General features: G+C 37.0%; 1 protein-coding gene across 11 annotated transcripts in view; it reads right to left on the bottom strand.

Moving 5' to 3' along the window:
* Positions 1-14741, bottom strand: part of nin (ninein (GSK3B interacting protein)) — a 165940-nt gene that overhangs the window by 30299 nt on the left and 120900 nt on the right. For all 11 annotated transcript variants that reach the window (XR_011351382.1, XM_069917054.1, XM_069917056.1 and 8 more), the window contains 5 exons: positions 14586-14696; positions 13118-13207; positions 8827-8965; positions 7979-8100; positions 148-683 (listed from right to left, as the gene is read on the bottom strand). Coding sequence is in view for 10 of the 11 variants with exons in the window: in XM_069917054.1 (XP_069773155.1) it covers positions 148-683; positions 7979-8100; positions 8827-8965; positions 13118-13207; positions 14586-14696 (998 nt within the window). In the remaining variant the exon portion in view is untranslated. The remainder of the gene's footprint in view (positions 1-147; positions 684-7978; positions 8101-8826; positions 8966-13117; positions 13208-14585; positions 14697-14741) is intronic.

Genomic DNA, 14741 nt, shown 5'->3' with positions numbered 1-14741 from the left:
GATGAGAAAATTAATTGTGCTCACACTGAAAGAAATCAGAGATTTCACAATTATGAAAATTCACTTAATTAAAAAGAATTAAGTTCAGTATGTAATAACTGATGGATATTTACATTTTCTGCAGCAAATCCTCTCCAAAATTCTCACCTTTCCTGTAGGAGCTCATTTTGATTGTTATAGAGAAGATTCCGTTGCAACTCTTCTTTCTCATGCTGAAGGTTTTCAGTCAGTTCAGAAATTTGCCTGGAGTAGGCCTGCTCTAGCTCCATTTTTTCCTGTCGGAATGCTTCCCTCAGTTCCTTTCTTTGAACTTCCATTTGCACTTCGGTGACATTCAGCCTTTCTAACAATTCTTCCCTCTCTTTGCAGAGAGTGTGGCTTGTTTCTTCCATTTTACTTTGGATTGTTTCATGTTCCTGCCTTAACTGCTCTTCTAACTGTGCTTTATCTATGTTAAATCTGTACTCTAATTCATTCTTCTCTTCTCTATGCTTCCATTCTGTTGAATGCTGTAGGTTTTTAATCGTCTCAGTTTCTCTTTGAAGATGTGAAACATGGTTTTCGAGTTCTTTCATCTCTTCTTTCATTTTTGCAATCTCGTTATTGTGTACCTGGTTAGCACCCTCCTTCTCCATTTCATATTTAACCCTTGTTTCTTCCATTTGTTCCTCATAATAATTGACCTGAAAAGGACAAATAAGCCAGACATTTAGCGCACTGTTAATTTGGTCACAGACATAGTGCTTGAACAAGTATGCACAGACACAAACACATCTCAAACTCTTCCCTACCCTAGTTGACTCAAACTCTCAAATGTAAGGATCAGAAACAACAGCATTCGAACAAGTATTGCAATCATGAAAGATCTGGCTATTTAAAAATCGGGTAACTGAATCTGACAACAGGAAACCAGAAAATGAATAGATTTTATTCTGATCAGTAATGATCAGAATTACCTAAGACTGTGGGGCTCAGTACAACAAAAACCACCTACAAATTCGACGAGGATACCATGGTAGTGGGCTGTACAAAAAGAGGTGATGAGTCGGCATGCAGGAGGGAGATTGAAAACTTGACTGAATGGTGCACCAACAGTAATCTCACACTCAATGTCACCAAAACCAAGGAACTGATTGTTGACTTCAGAGAGGGAAAATGCAGAGGTGTATGATCCAGTGATCATTGGGGGGAAAATCAGAGGTGGAGAAGGTAAGCAAATGCAAGTTCTCAGGTGTCACTATCTTGGAGGATTTTTCCTGGAGCCAACACACTAACGGCATTGTGAAGAAAGCACGTCAGTACCTCAACTTCCTCAGGAGTTTGCGGAGGCTTGATATGACACTAGAAACCTTGGCAAATTTCTAGAGGTGTGCTGACTGACTGCATCCCTGTCAGATATGTGGACACCAATACCCCAAGTATAAAGCCTTGCAAAATGTAGTGGATACAGCCCAGGACATCACAGACGAACCCTTTTCCACCATTGAGAACATCTACAGGGAATGCAGTCATTGGAGAGCAACAGCAATCATCAAGGATCGACACCAGGGAGGAGTCACGTGATGGAGTAGTGGCCGGTCAGGGAATTCCAGCCCTCTCCCGAAAAGTTAAAAAAAAAAACACACAAAGCACAAAGGTACAAGATTAAAATTTACAACAAAGTAAAAATAAAGGTGAGAAGAAAATGGCAGCGAAGAGAGAAAAGTCGAAAACAACGGGAAGAAAAGAGGAAGAAAGAACGTCGGAAGAAGAAGGTGAAGGCCTTACCTGTCCGAAGAGGCCCGCCGCGGAGAGAGAAGCCCGCTCCCTCAGGTCAGTGAAAGTCCCGGGCTCGGGACTACAAAAATGGCTCACAGAGCCAAGTAAAAGTGCGCAACCGCACATGCGCGACTCCTCGCGCATGCGTGATGCGCATGAAAAAAAACACACTGACGGGAGGGGGGAACAGCTGCGGAGTCGATCTCCACAGCTGAGAGAGACACCTGCAGCACAGCAGCAGGTGCAGAACACAGAAAATAACAACAACAAGAAAGAAGAGGATAAAAAGAAAACAAGGAAACAACAGATGGTCAACCCAGAGGAAGAAGAAGAACAGAAAGAAATGGAAGAAGAAGAGAAAGGCAAGATAATGGATATATCTTTTTTTAAAGAATATATGGAATCAGTGAAAGAATGGCAATTACAAGAATTTAATGAGATAAAAAGAAGAATTAAGAATGCAGAAGAAAAAATGAATAAAATAGAAATGGTCATGTCAGAGATAGGAAAAAGAGTGGAAAATATGGAAGAATGAGAAATAATTGTAGAAATGGAAGTAGAGGACTTAAAAGAGAAATTAGAAGAATCTAATAAAAAAGTTAAAGAGGCACATGAGCTATTAGCTCAGCAGATAGATATAATAGAAAACTATAATAGAAGAAATAATATAAAGATAGTGGGCCTTAAGGAAGATGAAGAAGGCAAGAATATGAGAGAATTTATAAAAGATTGGATCCCCAGGGTCCTAGGAAGACCAGAATTACAGGAAGAAATGGAAATAGAGAGGGCACATTGAACTTTAGCCCCGAAACCACAACCGCAGCAAAAACCAAGATCCATTTTAGTAAAATTCTTAAGATATACAACAAGAGAAAATATATTGGAGAAAGCAATGAAGAAAGTAAGAGAAGACAAAAAGCCACTGGAATATAAAGGTCAAAAAATTTTTTCTATCCAGACATAAGTTTTGAACTCCTGAAGAAGAGGAAGGAGTTCAATACAGCAAAAATGATTTTATGGAAAAAAGGATATAAATTTATGTTAAAGTACCCAGCGGTACTTAAAATAGTTATTCCAGGGCAACAAAACAGACTATTCTCGGATCCAGAGGAAGCAAGAAAATTTGCAGAACAACTACAAAACAAGCAGAGAGATGAAGACATGTAATGAGAGTAAAAATGAACACGAACTATATGTATGTGTGTATAGGGGTATATGTGTGTATATATAGTGTGTATACATGAATGTATCCGTATTTAGAGGAAAATATATAGAGTATAGACAAGAATTAATAAGGGAGGGAAAGGGAATAGAGGGACTAAGGAGGGAATTAAAAGAGTGACCTTTGTTACATATGAAAATTGAAATCTTTTCCGGGGGGGGGGCTGGGTAGGGAGGAATCACGGTCACTGCAAAATCAGTTGACGTTTGCGAGTGAATTCGCAAATCCAAATGGAGAGGGGAGATGTGGTTGCCCGACAAGGGATAAAGGGCAACTCAGGAGGGGGAGGGGAGAATGAGGTTAAAGAAGTTTTAAATAGGAGAATAAGGAAAATGTTTGATGTTTTAGAAATGTTGTCTTATAAAGTGTTCAAAACAAGAAAGCAGAAATGGATAAGAAGGAAAGGTGATGATGGAAAAACGGAAAGGGAAGATAAACAAAGTATGAAATGGCTACGCTGAAATATATGACTTTAAATATTAACGGAATACATAACCAAATCAAAAGGAAGAAACTGCTAAATTTACTGAAAAAAGAAAAAATTGATATAGCATTTGTGCAAGAAACACATTTAACTGAATTGGAGCACAAGAAATTAAAGAGAGATTGGGTAGGACATGTAACAGCAGCGTTGTATAATTCAAAAGCAAGAGATGTAGCTATATTAATCAGTAAAAATGTGCCAATTAAAATAAAAGAGGAAATAATAGATCCAGCAGGGAGATATGTAATGATAAAATGTCAGATATATTTGGAGTTTTGGAATCGACTCAATATATATTCACCTAACGAAGAAGATCAAAAGTTTATGCAAGATATTTTTTTGAAGATAGCAGATACGCAAGGGAACATATTAATAGGAGGGGATTTCAACCTGAATTTGGATTCAAATATGGACAAAACTGGGAAAAAAATTAACAGAAAGAACAAAGTAACCAAATTTATAATTAAATCGATGAAAGAAATGCAACTTTTGGATATATGGAGGAAACAACACCCAAATTAAAAGGAATATTCATATTATTCGGGTAGACATAAAACATACTCAAGAATAGACCTATTTTTGTTATCAGCTCGTATGCAAGATAGAGTAAGAAAAACAGAATATAAAGCTAGAATATTATCGGACCATTCACCCTTGATATTGACAATAGAGTTAGAGGACATCCCTCCAAGAATGTATAGATGGAGATTAAACTCCATGCTACTTAAAAGGCAGGATTTTAGAGAATTCATTCAAAGACAAATTAAAATGTATTTTGAAATAAATACGGAATCAGTGAAAGATAAGTTTAAACTATGGGATGCAATGAAAGCGTTAATTAGAGGGCAAATAATAAGTTATGTAATCAAGATGAAGAAGGACTATAATCAGGAAACAGAGCAGTTGGAAAGGGAAATAGTAAATATAGAAAAAGAATTAGCAATGAAGGAAGATACAACTAAAAGAAGAGAATTGGCAGATAAAAAAATACAATATGAAACACTACAAACATATAAGGTGGAGAAGAACATAATGAAGACAAAACAGAAATATTATGAACTAGGGGAAAAAACGCACAAAATTCTAGCATGGCAGCTTAAGACAGAACAAGCTAAGAAAATGGTATTGGCATCAAGGAAAAAAGACAAACAAATCACATATAATCCAACGGAGATCAAGGAAAACTTTAGAGAATCCTATGAACAATTATACCAATCTGAAAACGAAGGGAAAGAAGGCAAAATAGATGAATTTTTAACTAAAATTGAACTACCAAAATTACAAATAGAGGTACAAAATAAATTAATAGAACCATTTGAAATAGTAGAAATACAAGAGATAATAAAAAATTACCAAATAATAAAACACCAGGAGAGGATGGATTCCCAATAGAATTCTATAAAACATTTAAAGATTTATTAATTCCTCCCCTCCTGGAAGTAATCAACCAGATTGATAAAACACAAAGCTTACCAGATTCATGTAAAACAGCAATAATTACAGTAATACTAAAGCAAGGGAAAGATCCACTCACACCAGTGTCATATAGACCAATATCATTACTTAACACAGATTATAAGATAATAGCTAAACTATTAGCAAACAGATTAGCAGAGTATGTACCTAAAATGGTAAATCTAGACCAAACTGGATTTATTAAAAAAAAGACGCACAACAGACAATATTTTTAAATTTATTAACTTAATTCATGCAGTAGAAGGGAGTAAAGCGCCAACAGTAGCAGTTGCTTTAGACGCAGAGAAGGCCTTTGACAGAGTAGAATGGAATTATTTATTCAAAGTATTGCAAAAATTCAGTTTACCAGAGAAGTATATTAATTGGATTAAAGCATTATATAAGGGGCCATTGGCATAAGTGACAGTAAATGGATATATATCAAAGCAATTTAACTTAAGCAGGTCAACACGGCAGGGATGCCCACCATCACCCTTATTGTTCGCGTTAGCTATAGAACCACTAGCAGAATTGATAAGAACAGGAAATAATATAAAAGGGATAAAAATAAAAGACAAGGAATATAAAATCAGTTTATTTGCGGATGATGTTATAGTATATTTAACAGAACCAGAACTATCAATAAAAGAATTATATAAGAAATTGAAGGAATATGGAGAAGTGTCGGGTTACAAGATTAACGTAAATAAAAGTGAAGCAATGCCAATGAATAATGCGGATTTCTCAAAATTTAAGAAGGAATCACCATTCAGATGGCAAATGCAAGCAATAAGATACCTAGGTATACAAATAAATAAAAATCTCGGCCATCTATATAAACTCAATTATTATCCACTAATGAAAAAATTACAGGACGATTTAAAGCATTGGAAAGATTTACCATTAACACTAATAGGAAGGATAAACTGTATTAAAATGAACATTTTTCCAAGGATATTATACCTATTTCAGGCAATGCCAATAAACTTGACAGAGAAATTCTTCAAGGAGTTAAAGAAAATAATAAGGAAATTTTTATGGAAAGGGGGGAAACCGAGGATAGCACTAGATAAATTAACAGAATGGTATAAACAAGGAGGCATACAACTGCCAAACTTAAAAAATTATTATAGAGCCACACAATTAAGTTAACTATCAGATTTTTATCAAACAAGGGAAAAGCCAGATTGGACTAGATTAGAACTAGATAAAATAGGGGAAAAGATACCTGAACACATATTATATAAATGGGATGAAAAATTGGTACAACGTAGGAGTTCTCCAGTATTACATCATCTACTCAATATTTGGAAAAAGATTCATGTAGAAAGGAATAAAACAAATTACCAATTACCAAAACTAATATTGACGCAAAATAAGTTACTCCCTTTTACAATAGATAACCTTTCCTTTAGAGAATGGGAGAAAAAAGGGATCAAAAGAATAGAAAATTGTTTTTCAGGAAATAGATTATTATCCTTTGAACAAATGAAAGATAAATACAATATAACTCAAGATACAGTGCTGGCATATTACCAATTGAGATCCTACTTGAAGGACAAATTAGGAAGCAGTCTGAGGTTACCAGAGGGAAGTAACTTTGAATATGTGATTACAGATACAATGATAATCAAAAGATTTATAACAAATATGTATATTAAACTGCAAGAAAAGGAGAATGAGGAAACAAATGGTAAAACTAAACAAAAATGGGAACAAGATTTAAATATAAAGATAAAAAAGGAAACATGGGAGACGTTATGTTCTGGAACGATGAGAAATACAATAAATATGAGGTTACGTATTATACAATATAACTGGATACACAGGCTATACATTACACCTCAAAAGTTAAATAAATGGGACCCAACAGTATCTGACAGATGTTTTCAATGTAAAAAAGAAATGGGAACAACAATTCATGCAATCTGGACATGTGAGAAAGTAGAAAAATTTTGGGAAGATCTAAACCAGATATTAAATAAAATTACAGAAAACAATATACCAAAACATCCAGAGATCTTCCTCCTAAGTAACATAAAAAACAAAGAATTTGGAATTGATTCGGATGATGCACAAAAAAGATTTGTTAAGATAGCTCTAGCCGTAGCAAAAAAATGTATTATGTCAACCTGGAAATTGGAAGATAATTTGAAAATACAACAATGGTATTTAGAAATGAATAAATGTATTCCATTAGAAAAAATAACATATAGTTTTAAGAAATAATATTGAAATATTTGAACAAATATGGGAGCCTTACATGAAACACAATAGAGAAAACCTACCAGGGACATTCACTACCTAAATTAACGAAAGGAGAAGGAAATGAAAAGAATTGACTCAGTGGAATTTCTTGTTTACTTTTATCGAATGACAACATTGTTTGACTGGTTTAATGTATCTTAGATTTTGTACTTTAAATGGATGGGGGGGAGGTAGGGAGGGTGGGATGGGAGAAAATGACACTGTATATATTTGAAAAGGAAAATGTATGTATCATGGTCAATGTGGTTTATGGTGTGAAAAAAAGGATCGACACCACCCAGTACATGCTCTGTTCTTGCTACTACCATCAGAAAAGAGGTGTAGTGCCAAAAGAATTGCACCACCAGGTTCAGGGACAGCAGTACCCTCCACTATCAGACTTATCAACAACAAACTCAATCAGGGACACATTTAAGGACTCTTATTTGTGACTTTGTTGATTGTGCAATACAGAGGAGAAAAAAAGTCAGTTGTTTACAACTGTACATTGAGTACAGTTTTTTTTTGTACTGTCAATGTGGTAATTCTGCCTGGCCCACAGGAAAAAAATTCTCAGGGTTGTATGCGACGTCGTGTATGCATTCTGACAATAATTTGATATCTGACTTGTCGCACTGTCATAAAAAGTCTCAAATCTCATTTTCTTTTGATGAAATTAATATTGATAAGCAAAGTATCTAAATATAACAAGATAACTAATTCAGAATACATTAAAGAGCCAATTAATTTTGCTGAACATTTTATGTCTATCTATTCAATGATAACCAATTATTCTATTTTAGTTTACTTGCCTTTGCTTCAAACTCAGCTTTCAAGCTATGTATTGTCTGATGATGTTGCTCTTTAATTTGTTCAATGGCCATTTCTGCTTCCAAACTCATGTTTGGTAGATTGCATTCCTCAAGACCAAAATCTGAAAAGGAAAGAGACAGAAGCTGGCAACATAGACTAATCCGAGATAATTAATTGTTTTCTCTCCCAAAGACAAAAAAGCATTGATTTAATGTGAAATATTGCTAGTTGAGTGCAAGACAATAATAATTACATAAAGTGGAATAGACAAAAGTGCTGGAGAAACTCAGCAGGTCACACACCATCTAGAGGAAGTAAAGGGTAACCAAATTTTTGAGTAAGAGCACTGAAATGCTGGAGGAACTCAGCAGGTGTCGCAGCGTCCGTAGAAGGTAAAGACGTATTACTGACGTTTTTGGACCTGAGTCTTTCACAAGATGTGAGCAAAAACAGGTAAGTGCTTGAATAAAAAGGTGGGGGAAGGAGGGAGGATGGAGCAAGGGGAGGAGTAAAGGTTTACAGGCTTGGGCTTGCTGAGTTTCTCCAATACATGTGTTGCACTACAATCTCAGCATCTGTAAACCTTCCTGTTTAACTAAATAATGAACAAGTGATGCCAGATGAATTATATTTGCAGTTCAATATCAGCATCAGCTTCATGATTCAATGACAATAAAAATAATTTTAATTGAACAAAAGCTAATTATAATTTAATTCAGTGATTAGAATACCCTTATATAGAACTCCCTTATATCATAAACATACTTTTTAATGGATGGCTAAAACAATCAAGTCGGAAGTCTCCAAATCAGTTTAAAAAAAAATCAACCCAAGCTTGGCATAGTACCTGGATCACAGTCTCCCATATCATTCTTCCTCTCCATTTCCTCTGACAGAGAACTTGCTACCAACTGTTTAAAGCCATTCCCCCGTGTCTGATATGCTTGTAATTCAGACTGGAGCTCATCAATCCGATCTTGGAGCTCCTATATTAAACATGTAAAAGAAAAATGAATATTTCTGCTCAGATATTTGTGAAGAAATCAACAATTCTAATTTGTATTTTTACCAACTTTCTGCTATTAGTTTTTATTTCGAAATTGCTAATTAACACTGTGCACAGGATTTTGTGTGAAAATTTGTAACCTGTTCCTCAGAAGCTAAATGGATTTTCCCCTTCTTAGCTGAGACATATCTGATTTGGTCATATAAGCTTGGGTCACTTGAGGAAGCTCAGAGATGTAGGCAGTGAAGCCATTACCTTGTCATGTCAGAGACCTGGATTCAATTCTGACTTTTGAATGATAGTTGTGTGGACGTGCATGTTCTCCCTGTGAACACTTTGATTTCATCTGGGTGCTCTAATTTCCTCCCACATCCCCTTTATCTATGGAATCCACCTGTGAACCTCAATTGCACCATCTGCAGAGTCAGTATATTTTTTCTCAAATAAGGCGATAGAAATGCACACAGTATTCCAGCTGTGTTTTCACCAGTACCCTTTACAGTTGCAGCAGAATCTCCCTACTCTTAAATTCAATCCCTCTAGCAATGAAGGCCAACATCCCATTTGCCTTCTTGATGATCTGTTGCACTTACAAACTAACATTTTGCAATTCATGCATAAACACCTCCAAGTTTCTCTCCACACAACATGATGCAATCTTTCAACATTTAAATAATAATCTGGTCTGCTATTCTTCCTTTCAAAGTGGATGCATTTACCAACATTGTACTCCATCTGCCAGATCCTTGCTCACTCATTTAAGCTATCCACATATCTCTGCAGATGCTTTGCACCTTTTGTTCAATTTGCTTTTCCATTCAATTCAGTGTCACTACCAAACTTACATATGCTACATTTGGTACCCTATTTCAAATCATTAATGTACACTGTGCAGTTGTGGGCCAAGTACCAACCTCTATCGCACTCCATCCACCACTGATTGCCAACCAGAGAAACACCCATTTTTCTCAACCACTCCTATATCCATGCTTAATACATGGATAATCCATGAATCTTCATCTTATGGATGTATTTTTTTGTGGAACCTTATCGAATGCCTTCTGGAAATATAAGTATGTAACATCCACCTCTTCCTCTCTCTCCAGTGCTCATTATATCCTCAAAGAACTCAAACGTGACCTGCACTTCCCGAATCCATGCTGCATCTGCCTGATGGAATTATTTCTCCCCAGATGTCTTGCAATTTCTTCTTTAATTAAGTTCAAGCATTTTCCCAACCACAGACCTGAAGCTAACTGGTCCATAGTTACCTGCCACCAGTCTACATCCCTTTTTCAAAAATAGTGGCATCACATTTGCCGTCTACCAATCGGCTGGGACTTGCCCAGAGTCCAGAGAATGCTGATAAATTACTGAAAAAAAATTTGCTATAACTTTTATCATTTCTTTCAGTACCCCAGGAAGCATTCGATCAGGATCAGGGGACTTCTCTCTCTTTCGACCCACTCGTTTGCTCAGCATTTATTTCTTTAGTGATTACAAAGCAGTTCCTCCTTATTTCTCCATTATATATATTCTCCTGAAATATTGAGACTATATTCTCTAAATCTTGTCTCACCTTTCAGTGGATTCAACTTCCCTAATTCTATATTATCTGTTCTTTTCAGAATTTAAAATGCTTCTATAAAGATTTCCACACCCAATCATTCTAAACTCCAATGTGTATCATCTCAGGCTAATCAATCCCTTCTTTTTAGCTAATCTCATTTCTGCAATCACCTTCATCTGCAAAGACTCCAAAGCCAGTTTCTCATTTCTGAAGTAAGACCAGAACTGCACACAGTACTCCAGGTGCAGCTTCACCAGTACTCTGTACAGCTGTTGCAGGACATCCCTGCTCTTAAATTCAAGCAATGAAAGACAACATTTCATTTGTACCTGCAAATTAACATTTTGAGTTTCATATACAAGCATTCCCAGATCTCTTTGAACAATATCATGCTACAATTTTTCAATGTTTAAATAGTAGTGTTTTTGTTACGGGCCCAAAGGATCCCAAAACCCATGAGCAATAGAAATTTACCAAGACAAATGGTTACTTAAACAAAAGTTGCTTTTAATTATCTTTAATCATGAAATCAGAATCAAACTTTAACTTATTACTATTAACAACCCCCTTCTAATTCAAAGCACATGTGTATGTAATGTGTGTGTAAGTTTAGAAAAGTTATTTGATTCACAATCCAATCTTACTTCTCACTGCTCCAAGTTCATCGGTATCAGGCAATTCTTATACTGTGCACAGAATTTAACATTTATGAATTTCGCCAGGCTTTGGAGCTTGAAAGGTAAATGATTACCACTCAGGAAGGTTCTTGTTGGTTTTCAGAGAGAGATTTGTTGCTCATTGGACACAAACTGATACCTTCTGATCAGCCACTTCAGGGTCTTACCAAGTAAACTTGCCCCATCAAGGTTTTACAAATGATAACCTCTTTCTTTCAGGTCACCACAGAGTTCCTTTTCTGTTTCCCTTATTTCAAGTGAAACATCATACAGCCAGCCATCTCCTCTTGTATGGACCACAAGGGGTTTGAACAGGCTGAACTATGAACTCACAACCAGTCTTCAAAATGGGTTTTTTGCACAAGCTTGCCAGCTTCTCATGTTCCAGTCCCAGCTGCTGTTGCTGAACTATATTTCTCACTCTCTCTGAGAAAAGCCCGTTTGACTCTCTCTGCTTGCAAAACCACATGACCTTCCTAGAACAGCAAACTGCATTCAGACAGACTGCGGCACCAGATCTAATCTTTGAGTCCGTTCATCTGTTACTTTCAAAAACAATAATCCATTACTCCACACAAGGTCCAATTAACACCTACTTGTGAAGTCCTTATAGGCATTCTTTAAAGTTTTTGCAAAGGCACTCGGATCCTGAACTGTCTGGCTTGAGCAGAGCTCTGGCATTTTTAAATGAGATCTGTTTTGAAGTGTTTTTATGTGACCTACACTAAAAAAAAACTGCCACAATTTATCTCCTTTAAAACATATCTATTTACAATATAAAATATAACAATCTATCACATTTTACCATTTTTTTCTTTCAAATGGATGATCTCGCATTTACCAATGCAAGAACTAAACGATTGTGATAAAATCATACTTAACATGCTATGAAAAAAATGGAGCACATTTAAGATTCTTTTATCATCATGTAATAAAGCAGATAAAATATTTTACAAAATTGCATTTAGTCTGCTGTAAGGTAAATATTCACCATCAGCAGAAATTGCCTGGTGCCCTTTACAGCCAGAGAAAGCGAAGCAAAAGAGGGGCACTTCAGAGTCGCTGTCTATGGCTCCCTCTGCAGCCGCACAGATTTCAGTCTAAATTATCAGCATCCCAAGCTTTAGATCCAAACCTCTGACAAGATCAGAAAGCCTTCAGTGCCCTCAACACCCTCTCGAATCCAGTTTTTGATACCTGGTACCCCTTCAGCCAATTTTGAGCCAGTCTCAAGCAGTCTGCAGCCTTGTGCGAGTTCTTTGACTGGAAGTCGCCAACAGCCCACAGCCAGCGAGGGATTCTCATCTAGATAACAACAGCCCACTGCCTGTGCGTTCAGCTACAACACCCCTCAATGGTCCACCACCATGCTCACTGACCCATAGGGTCATCTCCACTCCTTCTGCTTCCCTGGAGTCTGCAAACCTTTGAGGCTGCCATCTTGTGCCCAGACCCCGTTGTTGGAGGATTTTAAAATAAAACACCGTTGGCTCCTTTAACAGGCTATTTAAAGCCTGAATTGAACCATCTGTGATGTTTTTTTATTGTAATAAAGAAACTTGAGTTCTTTTAAAACAAATATACTTTATTAGCTATAGACTCAAGACTGTGTGGAGGCATCCATCTTGAAACCGACCCAAGCTACTCTAAACTAGTCTGTGACTCCCTCGAGTGGTCAGGATTGTCACTAGCACTCTATCACTACACCGTCGGTAATTGGTCTGAGCACTCTCTCCACACCAGCAACACCATTTTCTTTCTGCAGTAGTACAAAATGGTAAACACAAATCATCGGCTCATGAATCTGTTCATGATTTTTTTAGTTTTGTTTGCAACTAAGAGTTGTTTTCCATATAACATGAAATACAATCTCCATTTTACTTACCCTAAACTGCTGTTCATACTCGTTTCGCAGCCATTTAAATTTTTCTTCATTCAAGAAGAACTCGGCACTTGTGGGATCGAGGCCTCCGAACTGTTGGGAATGGAAGTGAATACATTATTAATATTATGGACATTTCAAAACTGAATCTATCTATTTGCACGTGTGCACAGGTTTTACTGACTATTTTTAATGAATGTATTCCAAATTTTGTGCAAAGTTCATTTAATTATGCTATCCCAAGAAAATCTACTGTTTTTCACAAAATGCCCTCTTTCAAAAAATACTGGTAGTTGAATAATGCACATCAATGCATAACAGGCCACAGAGTGTTGAAGTTTGGGATTTAGCAGCATAAGAGATCTTTACTGAACAAATTCTAGAAGATCAAGTAAAGCACATAAAAACTATAATGAGGTCTAGAGTGAGTTGGGGGTGAAGTGTGGGGATGCAAGGTTTGGGTGAAGCAGAAAGTGGCCTGGGGGAGTTATAGATGAGAGAATACATTGGGATTCAGTAGGTTGGGCCAGAAGGGTCCAACCCCTTGGGCTTGGGGTCCGGTGATTGCAAGGAATCAAGCAGGTTGGAGCAGTTAGTAGCCAGGGACCATGAGTGAAGTCTGTTATGAAGGATTGACAGTTCTGGTCATCAGGGAATGGTTAGAATGCAGGGGAGATTGGTGCCAGCCTCAAAGGAGCAAAGAGACAGTTGTAACAAGGGTTAGGTTCTGGGAATCAGTGGAGGAAGTTGGGTGGGAAGCAGCACTTGAGCTGGGGTGATGTTTAGCAGCTTAGTAGAGATGAGCTGAGAGAACAGTAGAGATGTTCCCTTCTAGGGCAGTCATTCTCAATGGGGGCCACAGCATATTTCAAGGGGGCCATGGACTGAAATATTTTTTTTAATGTAGTCAGTAGGAGATAAGTACAGAAGAAACCAACTAAACGACCTCTTCACAGGGAAGGAGCAGAGTTCTAAGGAGTCCATAGCCAAAAAGTGATAGGATTGACTATTGTAGAGAATGGTGTAGTTGGACAGAATTAAGGAAATTGACAGTTGGGTGTGGAGTCAGGTGGGGGGTAGATGGTATGGCTCAAACAAGAGCCAGCAAGTAAACTCATTGAAGAGACTCACTTGGGATCTGTTTCTAGTTCTGCATGAGCACCCCTACAATATGCATGGATGTAAACTATGGAAGAGGCAGGTTCTGCATGTTACTGAGCACCAGTCAGTTCTCCAATGCATTAGGGAACCAGTCACATGAAGGACGTAGAAAGATCATGGAACATAGATCTAGATGGGTTGCACAGTGCAGAAAACAGGGTCTTCAGCTCATGCTGACAATCAAGCACCTAATTACACTTGTCTCATTTTCCCCATCACCTGGTGCTCATCCAGCCCTCACCCACCAATTCTCCACACATTAAACTAAACAACATACAAAGAATGAGCTCAGGTAAATCTCATCAATTACCTTCTCTTTTAAAACTGTGTCCAGATTGTGTTTTAGCTTCTTTGCAAGTATCTCAGATTCAAACAACTTCTCTGAATTTTCTAAAAGCTCTTTCTCTAACCGACTGTTTTCCTTTAATAGAAGACAAAGGACAGTTTATTGATGTCTAAGCATATT

Source organism: Narcine bancroftii, chromosome 2 (genome assembly GCF_036971445.1).
Source record: "Narcine bancroftii isolate sNarBan1 chromosome 2, sNarBan1.hap1, whole genome shotgun sequence".
Lineage (NCBI taxonomy): Eukaryota > Metazoa > Chordata > Chondrichthyes > Torpediniformes > Narcinidae > Narcine > Narcine bancroftii.
The sequence above is the reverse complement of the archived record's forward strand: the minus strand, read 5'-3'. Positions and strand labels throughout refer to the sequence as shown.